The sequence below is a fragment of the Phyllopteryx taeniolatus genome, chromosome 23, assembly GCF_024500385.1.
Source record: "Phyllopteryx taeniolatus isolate TA_2022b chromosome 23, UOR_Ptae_1.2, whole genome shotgun sequence".
NCBI classification, from domain to species: domain Eukaryota; kingdom Metazoa; phylum Chordata; class Actinopteri; order Syngnathiformes; family Syngnathidae; genus Phyllopteryx; species Phyllopteryx taeniolatus.
In genome coordinates this window covers 5677490-5689541 of record NC_084524.1, presented here as the reverse complement: position 1 = coordinate 5689541, position 12052 = coordinate 5677490, and the positions used below count along the sequence as shown (strand labels likewise).

At 43.3% G+C, this 12052-nt stretch overlaps 1 protein-coding gene across 1 annotated transcript; it reads left to right on the top strand.

Annotated features, from left to right (window-relative positions):
* The first annotated feature begins 223 nt into the window (after positions 1-223).
* On the top strand, positions 224-10256 carry LOC133472887 (mucin-2-like). Its single transcript, XM_061764373.1, has 11 exons — positions 224-363; positions 650-1332; positions 1794-1858; positions 1936-2102; positions 2194-5534; positions 5617-5681; positions 5759-5934; positions 6135-6343; positions 9317-9378; positions 9478-9626; positions 9706-10256. The coding sequence occupies exons 2-11, from the start codon at positions 1330-1332 to the stop codon at positions 9792-9794; spliced, it is 4326 nt and encodes a 1441-aa protein (XP_061620357.1). The 5' UTR covers positions 224-363; positions 650-1329; the 3' UTR covers positions 9795-10256.
* Positions 10257-12052: the final 1796 nt, after the last annotated feature.

Below are 12052 nucleotides of genomic sequence, written 5' to 3'. Positions count from 1 at the left end.
GCTGATTATTTCAGGAAATATGATTCTAAACTTTGATTCTTCTTGCAGTGTGACTTCATCTTCTTCCAAGCGTTTGGTTCCGTTTTCTTCCGCACCATTGTCATTGGATTCAGGTAAGATTTCAAGTATATGACATACATATCTCAACTTACGCAACCCACAATTATAATTCAGGGTATTCTGGTTATTGAAGGCCTCAAACGGGAAATACGCAAGTCGAAGTGGAACTGGAGTTCAACAATTCAGTACCAGTTGACGAGATCCCACAAACCGAGGTGGCCATAGACGTATTGGTTCAAGCTGTGGCTAGTGGCAACAACACTTTCAACCTCACTGTCGATCCAGACTCAATTGTAGCCATTTGTAAGTAACAACATTTTGTCCAGCAGATGTCAACTGATCATCATATTATTTCGTACACATTCAAATCCATTTCAAGTGATTTCTGGAATTCCTCAGGATTCGGTCCATGGGCCTCTTTTTTTTTTCATAACATACTTCTCGCTCCGATAGATTTATAACTTCTGATCATTTATTGTTAATTTTTCATATATGAATTATTAGATAGCAGACAATCCAACTGTAATGTGCTTTTCTGAATTAATACTCATCTATTCTTTTCCATTTTAATCCCCTGAAACACCAAAAGCATCCACAACCACCCAAGGACCAACATCATCCCTTGGCTTAACAACAACCGCAAGTGATTTAACATCAGCAACAACTCAACTGACTATTGACGAATCAACAACTGCTGTTGACGACTCAATCGCTAATGAAGGATCAACTACAACTGTTGATGAATTGACAAGTGACACATCAACAGCAAGCACTGACGAATCAACAACTACTCTTGACACAACTACCGAAGAATCAACAACTATCGATGAATCAATAACAACCAATGACGAATCGACAACAAATATTGATGAATCAACAACTAGTGATGGATCCACAGAAACTATTGATGAATCAACAATTGCTGTTGAGGAATCAAGAACTCTTCAGGGATTGACCACAGCACTGACAACAACTGTTGATAAATCAATAACAGCTGTTGATGAATCTACAACAGCTATTGACAACTCAACAACTTTTGTTGACAAATCAACAACAACAATTAACAAGCTAACAACTATTGAGGGATCAACAACTACTGACGAATCAATAACAACTGATGAATCAACAAATAAAGAGACAACAACTGCAGTCATCTCAGTTCCTTCACGAATAGTGTCTGTTGAAGCCACTCTGGAGGAACCTTTTGTGGCAGAGTTGAGCAATCGCAGCAGTGAACAATTCAAAGAACTTGAAACACAAGTGGTATCAATGGTGCGTAAAGATTTGAGTTATTACAACTTCAGGCAGGAACTTTTTTTTTGCTGGTCATGGACATCGGATTCTGCCGAGGCTGGCTTCTGGCACAGGTTCTGTATCTTTATACCGAGAATGTCCGGGTGCGGTTTTTGTGTAAAGGGTACCCAGTTTGGCCACTCTATTTCTTAGAGCAGGCTGAGGTGGCTCAGGCAACATGTAAGGATTCCCAAAGTACCCATCCCTAGTGATGTGCTCCAGGCATGTCCAACTGGTATAAGGCCTCGGGGCTGGGGTCCTCTCAGTTGTGCCAGAGACATGGAAGTCTCCATCTTTAGACTGCAGCCCATGTCACCCGCACCCTGATGTATATATGAAACTGGATGGATGGATAGGCAATTTCATGTGATATTGAGCTAATGCAATCATTTTTCTCACTGCTTACTTTTAAATTAACTCAACTTTGAATCTTCTTACAGTGTGACTCGATCCTCTTGCAAGAATTTGGAAGCATTTTCATCCGCACCATTGTTCTTGGATTTAGGTAAGATGTTAAATACAGGTAGTGTCTAACAATTTCTATTGGCTCTCCAATCTGAATGTCATCTATTTAATTTTTAGTCCACAAAAAGGAAACACAAAAGTGGAAATGGACCTGAAGTTCAACAATTCGGTACAGACTGAGCAAATCCCAGAAGCTGATGTGGTCGTGGAGACATTGGTACAAGCTGTGAATAGTCCCAACAATTTTCCCCTCACTGTTGATCCAGACACAGTTGCACTCATTTGTAAGTAAAGACTCCTATCATCACTCCCAAATCATCTTTACTTAACATCAATGCATATTTTTTTGACTGTGAACAATTTTAATTTAAACAGCCCAATCATCAGAAACTACAACACCTAATGGACCATCACCTACACATGAGCCAACTGCCAATCATATCCCTACAACTCAAGGGCCAACCATTACTCATGGGACAGCTACCACCCATGCCCCTACAACTCATGATTCAACCACCACCCACATTCCTACAACTCATGGGCAAACCACCACCCATGTCCCTACAACTCAAGAGCCAACCACTGCTCATAGGGCAACCACCACCCATGTTCCTGCAACTCAAGGGCCAACCACTGCTCATGGGGCAATCACCACACATGTTCCTGCAGCTCAAGGACCAACCACCACCCATGTGCAGACGACTCATGGGCCAACCCCGACTCAAGGGCCAACCACCACCCATGCCCCTACAACTCAAGGGCCAAACCTTACTCACGGCCCAACCACCACACATATCTTTGAAACTGAAAGACCAACTACCACCCATGTCCCTGCAACTCAAGGGCCAACCAACACCCATGTGGCCACGACTCATGGGCCAACCCCTACTTATGGGCCAACCACCACACATGTTCCTGCAACTCAAGAGCCAACTTCCACCCATGTCCCTGCAACTCAAGGGCCAACTACCACCCATGTGCCCACGACTCATGGGCCAACCCCTACTCATGGGCCAACCACCACCCATCTTCCAACAACTCGGGGACCAACCACTACCCATGTCCTTGCAACTCAAGGACCAACTACCACCCATGTGCCCACGACTCATGGGCCAACCAGCACCAATGTCCCTACAACTCAAGGATTAATAACCACACATGTCCCTACAACTCAAGGGCCAACCACTGCTCATGGGGCAACCACCAGACATGTCCCTGCAACTCAAAGACCAACCACCACCCATGTGCAGACGACTCATGGGCCAACCACCACCCATGTCCCTGCAACTCAAGGGCCAACCCCCACCCATGTGCCCACGACTCATGGCCCAACCACCACCCATGACCCTGCAACTCAAGGGCCAACCACCACCCATGTCCCTGCAACTCAAGGGCCAACCACCACCCATGTCCCTGCAACTCAAGGGCCAACCACCACCCATGTCCCTACAACTCAAGGCCCAACCACTGCTCATGGGGCAACCACCACACATCTTCCTGCAGCTCAAGGACCAACTACCACCCATGTGCCCACGACTCATGGGCCAACCAGCACCAATGTCCCTGCAACTCAAGGACCAATAACCACACATGTGCAGACGACTCATGGGCCAACCCCTATTCAAGGGCAAACCACCACCCATGTCCCTGCAAATCAAGGGCAAACCACCACCCATGTGACCACGACTCATGGGCCAACCCCTACTCATGGGCAAACCACCACCCATGTCCCTGCAACTCAAGGGCCAACTCCCACCCATGTCCCTGCAACTCAAGGGCCAACTCCCACCCATGTCCCTGCAACTCAAGGGCCAACCCCCACCCATGTGCCCACCACCCATGTCCCTGCAACTCAAGGGCCAACCACCACCCATGTGGCCACGATTCATGGGCCAACCCCTACTCATGGGCTAACCACCAACCATGTTCCTACAACTCAGGGACCAACCACCACCCATGTCCCTACAACTCAAGAGCCAACCACTGCTCATAGGGCAACCACCACCCATGTTCCTGCAACTCAAGGGCCAACCACTGCTCATGGGGCAATCACCACACATGTTCCTGCAGCTCAAGGACCAACCACCACCCATGTGCAGACGACTCATGGGCCAACCCCGACTCAAGGGCCAACCACCACCCATGCCCCTACAACTCAAGGGCCAAACCTTACTCACGGCCCAACCACCACACATATCTTTGAAACTGAAAGACCAACTACCACCCATGTCCCTGCAACTCAAGGGCCAACCAACACCCATGTGGCCACGACTCATGGGCCAACCCCTACTTATGGGCCAACCACCACACATGTTCCTGCAACTCAAGAGCCAACTTCCACCCATGTCCCTGCAACTCAAGGGCCAACTACCACCCATGTGCCCACGACTCATGGGCCAACCCCTACTCATGGGCCAACCACCACCCATCTTCCAACAACTCGGGGACCAACCACTACCCATGTCCTTGCAACTCAAGGACCAATTACCACCCATGTGCCCACGACTCATGGGCCAACCAGCACCAATGTCCCTACAACTCAAGGATTAATAACCACACATGTTCCTACAACTCAAGGGCCAACCACTGCTCATGGGGCAACCACCAGACATGTCCCTGCAACTCAAAGACCAACCACCACCCATGTGCAGACGACTCATGGGCCAACCACCACCCATGTCCCTGCAACTCAAGGGCCAACCCCCACCCATGTGCCCACGACTCATGGCCCAACCACCACCCATGACCCTGCAACTCAAGGGCCAACCACCACCCATGTCCCTGCAACTCAAGGGCCAACCACCACCCATGTCCCTGCAACTCAAGGGCCAACCACCACCCATGTCCCTACAACTCAAGGCCCAACCACTGCTCATGGGGCAACCACCACACATCTTCCTGCAGCTCAAGGACCAACTACCACCCATGTGCCCACGACTCATGGGCCAACCAGCACCAATGTCCCTGCAACTCAAGGACCAATAACCACACATGTGCAGACGACTCATGGGCCAACCCCTATTCAAGGGCCAACCACCACCCATGTCCCTGCAAATCAAGGGCAAACCACCACCCATGTGACCACGACTCATGGGCCAACCCCTACTCATGGGCAAACCACCACCCATGTCCCTGCAACTCAAGGGCCAACTCCCACCCATGTCCCTGCAACTCAAGGGCCAACTCCCACCCATGTCCCTGCAACTCAAGGGCCAACCCCCACCCATGTGCCCACCACCCATGTCCCTGCAACTCAAGGGCCAACCACCACCCATGTGGCCACGATTCATGGGCCAACCCCTACTCATGGGCTAACCACCACCCATGTTCCTACAACTCAGGGACCAACCACCACCCATGTCCCTGCAACTCAAGGGGCAACTCCCACCCATGTCCCTGCAACTCAAGGACCCACCACCACCCATGTCCAAGCAACTCAAGGACCAACCACCACCCATATCCCTGCAAATCAAGGGCCAACTACCCCCCATGTGCCCACGACTCATGGGCCAACTCCTCCTCATGGGCCAAACACCACCCTTGTCCCTGCAACTCAACGGCCAACCGCTCCAAATCCAACAACTCCAGTCGCAGTCCCCACATCTCCACCACCAGTTGTTGTCCTGTCAGCAACTTTGGAGGAACCATTTGTGGAAGAATTCAATGATGTCAACAGTGAGCAATACAAAGCTCTTGAAATTCAAGTTGCCACGTCGGTGAGTCCAGTTTAAATCCCCACTATGCTTTTCATCTCGTTTTTCTCGCTTCCAATTACTCGCCTTTTCCTCCATGTTACAGTGCGATGCCATCTTCAGGCAGAGATTCGGTTTTATCTTCATCCAGACTGTCATTATTCGGATTTTGTAAGTTTATGCAATTTTTGGGAGAGTACACAAGTGTGTGTACAAATGAGAGAACTGTTTCCATTTTTGTGCTACAGCCGCGCTGTGGTGTTGACGCGAATGGAAAACACGCAAGTGGAGGTAGGATTGGAGTTCAGGAACACAGCTTCGACTCCCACAGATGAGGATGTTGTCACCACCTTAGAAGAAACGCTGGGTCAGCCCAACAACACGTTTAACGTCAGCCTCGTCGCCAACACCATTCAAGTCATTCGTGAGTCTACCGCCTTGAACGCCTAAACATATGTTGGCCATTGTGACGTTCAAACCCTTTTTATACATTTTTTTCTTTTTTGTGATAGTTTGGCTGTGTTAGAGCCTAGTGGGATGACATTTTGTTCTAATAATTGTTGTTGTAGTAAATGTGTTGTGCGCATTAGGGTTAACCAATTGTCCTTCTGATTGTCTTGACAGAATCGCCGCAAAAAACAAATTCGACGACAGCCAAACCCAACACCACGGTGGCTCAAGCGACGACGGCCACCAAGAATCCCACTTTGAGCATCACATCACTAATCACGCGGACTCTGAGATTTACGTCCGTTGGTGAGACGTTCACGAGCGACTTGCTCGATCAGTCGTCTGCTGCGTTTATCAGCCGAGCGGGAATCATCAAGATGACGGTGAGACGCATTGAATGCACTGAGTTCTGATTTAAAGGGGAAACAAAACTACAACCACGCTTGATTCTCAGGACTTAACCATGAATGGAATAATTACATTTTGGAGCAACAGAATGGGAATGAAGCATCCTAAAAATAATGACAAAAATAACCAGTGTTGGGAAAGTTCATTTTCTGTGCAAACTAGTTTAAAGTTCAGTTCACCATTCCCAAAGTGAACAAGTTCATAGTTCTTTTCTTTTTTTTTTCAACATGTTGCTGATATGCTATTACCCTCAAAATACTGCCATTTCATTTCCCCATTGTTGGAATGATGGTAAAAGGACAGGTAACTTTGCATCATTCCTTGTAGCTCTGGCTGACTATATTAAATAAATATTGTATGATGCCTACTCTTATATTAATAGAAAAATAAATTCCATATCAGGACAGCGTGATCGTACAGATTTCTAACTCAAGAATTCTGATACGAATAATAATTTTCCTAGTAATCAATTTTTACGATAATGTACTGCTTTACAACACAACCAAAGAATACATTCACTCCCATTTACGCAGTGTCCCTGATCACACATGGCTGCCGATTGTAAACATGAATGCAGCATTCATATGAAGGCTCCTATATAGTGTGTTCAGCAGGGCTTTGTCCTGGAATTCCCGAACAAAACTTGACACTCTTGAATGAAAATGAGCTTTTGTTCAAAAACTGTTCTTTGCCAGAATGAGCGCATTCCAAGGGCGAAAGTGGCCCAGCAGTCATGGTCAGACCGGCCCAGTTCATGTGCGCCATGGGGAGCTAGCCAGCCGGCGACACAAATTTCATGTAACCCGATGATGTAAAAAATAATAATAATAATAAATGAATTTGATGCGCTTTCGGACCATATTTCATGGAGTAGTTAATAAAATCAAAAACCTGTAATGAAAAATATAAACAAAGACAAAAGGAACAGAGTAAGGACTACCATCTACACACCCAGGAGAATTAAGTCATATGGTGAGAGTACACACCTCATTCACAAATTCTCTCTCATTTAGATTTCCCCCCCTTTTACTGGTCCTAGAAGAGATGCAAGGTACATGGAACCAGCATGACCACCATTAAAATACAGTAGCGTCATAGTCAGTGTTCATCAACAACGAGGCAGAGGTTTCTTTCTTAAAAAGTATATTGATTATTATTATAAGCCACTGTAACATCATACATAGTTTGAATATTAACAGTGTTCTTCAAACCCATTCACTGCCAGCCTTCCCAGTTGACATGGATATTTGACTTCTAAAGACATCAATGGCAGTGAATTAAATATAGTCAAATCTACATAACTAATAAATTCAATTCTAAGATTTTGAACACAAAAGTTCAAAAGAAATTTACCTGAATAAATATTTGGAAACAAATAATTCAAAAATTATTAAATGCAACTGTACTAAACTTAAAAGTTATATACAACTGAAGTGTACTCAAAAAATATACTGTATTGGGAAAAAAACATAGTTTAAGCCACTGTAACATTGTTTACATTTTGAGCATTTAATTCAGGGATTGTCACCTACCAATAGAGGGAACCGGCGTAACATTGGTGGTCGCCATAACACACCTTGACCATCACTGAACTGTAGACCATTTGAGGTTCACAGTCCTCTTGGGAGTCCCTTCTGGAACGAACATACATGCTGGCCTATGATTGAGACAACAAAATATGGATATAAACGTTATTGAGGTTTTACTGACATGACATCCTGTGCAGAAGGATCGACTAAACCGGACACATACACAATAAGGCTGCACAATTTATCAAATGTTCATCATCAAGAGACATTGACATCATGCACACGAAACCTATCGCCAAGACAACCAAGACATGGTTAACAAATGATATCTTGTAGCTATACACATTTATTTATCACAAGTCATATTGCAACATTTCAGTTTTTTCTCATTCTGTGCAGGTCTAACACTCTAGAATTTAATTATTATGATTGTTTTGGTTGCTGATGATCCCATGTATACCGGATGGGGCATGTTCAGACAAATTAATAAGCTATTTATTCATTCACATTAATTTAGTAGCAGTCAGCTCAAAGACAGTTACAGGTTGATTTCAACCAGAAAATAAAATTATCAATAAGCAGGTTGACAATTAAAGGAAACATTTGGTCATTGAATGATGATCATTTTGAACTCTGTGAAATGTAGGCCCAGTTAGCTAACACGACGAGGCTATAGTCGGCACTTCGCACCATTAGCAAGCAAACTCATGTTAGCCAAATAAGCATTTTCACAGAAAGCATTAGAATTTCAAACATAACTTTGCATTATATCACTTGGGCTTTCGTGTTTTTCGATATTCAGCTGTTGAGGGACAAACTCGCCGCGGCTTGTGCTGGCAACGGATTAGCAAAACTCGAACGACCGCCAAATAAATCCCGTTATTTTCTAATGTGTGGCCGTCACTTCCTCGAGGGATTTCTTTTTTTTCTTTTTTCTTTTTTTTTTTTTAATCTCTCACCTTCTCAGCAGCACCTTTTCGTTTCGGAGGTTGTTGTTTTTTTTTCTTGTCCATCGTAACTCTGGTCCCGCTGGCTATCAAGCTACAAATTCTAGCACAGTTAGCCGAAGAGCGATTGACAGGTGATCGTCAGCTGCAACAGCCCGGTGTAAATGAGTGGGGCATAAACACGTGGTCGTAATTTGATATCACAGACAGTAGTAGGGGAAAACGGGTATGTACAGTATAGCCAATCACAACAATGGGCCCAGGTACAACACTGAAAAATAACATTATGGAGCAAAAAGTGCTGGTTTGTTTGATTGTTGCGAATCAAGCATTCATGCTAATTTAGTCACATGCCCAAAATTGAACCTCCCCAAAAAGTGAATCCAGCCTACATATTACAAATCTTGTTTCTCAGCATTCACACAATAAGAAGAAGAAACAAAGCTGAAAAATTATACTGCTCTTTTCACAGCTTGAACCACTCTACGAAATCACATTTTCCTCATTTAAAGACCTGACAGTAACATCATTCAGGTATTGTATTCAAAAATAATAATAATAAAAACAACTTAACTAGAGCTCTATGTCTTGGTGTGTAGTCACAACTCAGCATTGTATTTATATTTTTCGCAGTAACGGCTCCATTATCAACCGAATGGACCTGAGATTCACATCTGGCTCTGTGCCCAGCAATAACGTCATTGCTAGCGTTTTGATCAACGCTGCGCCCAACATCACCACCTTTAACGTGGACACATCGTCCATTTTTGTGGACGGCATGCGTAAGATAAAAAAATTATAATAAAAATACATTTTTGTACAATTATTAGAGATGAATGTATTTTTTTTTTTTTCCAACAGCGGTTTCAAGCAGCGCAAGCCAGAAGACGAGCCTCATCACCGCATCTGGGATGGTGCTGTTGTCATGGTTACTGGCGAGCCAGCAGTAGCACCTTTGGGCCTGTTCATCAACTAAGGGTCAGGGAGCCAAAAAAAGTTCCCTGCGGACTTCCGTATCATTTAAGTTATATGTGTATGGGAATTTTGCATGATATCATTTCTGGGAGTCTATAACATAATGCACACTGTATAAAAAATAATGCCTTTGCACACTGTATAAAAATTAAGGCCTTTAGACGTTTTAAGAATTCAAGTCTTTGTCACTGTATACAAATTTAAGTCTTTGCACACTGTGTAAGAATTCAAGCCTTTGGACACTATTATAATAGAAATCTTTGTACACTGTATGCATAATAATTAAAGCCTTTAGATACTCCAGAAAATGTGTGTGTGTGTGTGTGTGTTGGGGGGGCATTATGAACAAAGAAGCCATATGATATTTTTTCCTGTGAGTAAAACATCATTATTACATAAACAATAAAATAAAAATAAAGAAATCTGGCATTTCCTAACACTGTTGTCTATTATTTATTGTCTGGCCACTGTCGTTAGACAAATTAAAACCTTCGAACACTGGATGAGAATTAATGCACGGTACACGTTAATATTGATATTGATTATATAGCATTTCTGGGAGTCTACATCTTAAAATATTAATAATCTGTCTCAAAATCCGTGCAATAACCGAATGCTATATCATAATCTGGGTTTTCTCCCAAATGTGAACAACTGTATCTTATGTAAGTAAGTGTATTATTGTATTATTATCCTTGTGAGGATAAGCGGCCCAGATGATGGATTGATGGATGGATACTCCCCCCCCCCCCCCAGGGAATCAATATACGCAATATACGTCACTCGCAATAAAAACATTACATTACAGTAAACTCAAATTACTAGTTCAATATCTTGCGTGCATGTTTTGCCTTAATATTACATAATAATGGATGAATCATGGAATTGTTGGCGTTCAGTGCGCACGGTGCGAAAAACTATGACGTCACGTCGAGTTGCTTTGTCTCCAAAAGTGCGACATTAGAAATGTTAAACCAACAACAACGTGACATGAATGAAAACAGACCTCACAGGGATCATCTTTTTCTCATCGCTCCATTGGTGCAGTACAATAGAACATCTTTGCGACTAAAATTAGCCACCCAATGTCCCATACTGTCTCATTTGCTCGTATATACAAAAGTACTCACACCCTGTACTTAAGCAGAGGTACAGAGACTCGTGTAAAAAAAAAAAAAAGACAGATAAAAGTAGAAGAGCCAATTCAACTCCTCGACTGAAGTTAAAGTAAAAAAGTGCAGACTGAAATTCACATAAGTACAAAAGTAAAAAAATATGTTTTTAATATTAATTATATTAAATAACCATTTTGATAACTTGCCACAATGAGAGAAAAAAAACTTCAACGCACGCAAAATAGGTTCCCGCTTTTATTAACTTGCACAATCTGTGTAATGAGAAGAAGAAGAAAAAAATCATATCACGAGTCGCGTTATCAAAACGTGTTCCCAAAACGTCGAGCAATTTACGAACAAAAAATGCGAATGTAGATTATTTTAACTGAAAAAAAAATACACATTGCCTGTGAGTGTTTTATTCTTCTTCTTCTTATTATTATTATTATTATTATTATTATTATACATATATTTTATTATTAGATAGTGAGGTGTTAAACAGCAGAAGCTTTTTTTGGGCTGGCACAAGACAACACATTACATGACAATTTTTAGAGCAGACAATATCAAATTTACAGTATTTTCTTAAATAAACTATAGATGGGGAATATCTTGCGTCTCCTTGGTTCACATTTCTCCAGGTCGGTGTTGTCCCTGTCCCCCCCCCCCATATAAGAGCCAAAGATCTCAATTGAAGTTATCAACTCACCATACTTTGACAAAGTAAGGAATAGAAAGTACAGATATCCATTTTCAGATGTACAGAGTCAAGGTACTCGTTGGGAAAATAAATACTCAAGTAAAGCACAGATACCTGAAAAATCTACTTCAATACAATAATCCCACCGATGGATAGAGTATATGAACACTTTTTTAAACTCGAGAGCGACACATTGGGTTACACCCACGTTGCTCATTCTTTATTTGCTTTATGTCACATTGGATATCGGGCGGAATGCATGGCGACAAAAGAATGGAGGGTGTGAGTGACATCTGACAGCCCTGATCTAGGGATTGTTCAGTAATGTCTCACAACATTGCAGCAAAAAAGGAATTACGGGGTCACGCCAAACATCTATTGTACTGTTGCGATATAAAAGCCGCTGGGGAAGATGCAC

Bases quoted from the DNA above. Each gene is read 5' to 3' on its own strand.
- LOC133472887 (XM_061764373.1), top strand. The intron at 1,859-1,935 runs GTAAGATGTTAA...TTTAATTTTTAG, and splicing joins ACCATTGTTCTTGGATTTAG to TCCACAAAAAGGAAACACAA. The intron at 9,627-9,705 runs GTAAGATAAAAA...TTTTTCCAACAG, and splicing joins CATTTTTGTGGACGGCATGC to CGGTTTCAAGCAGCGCAAGC.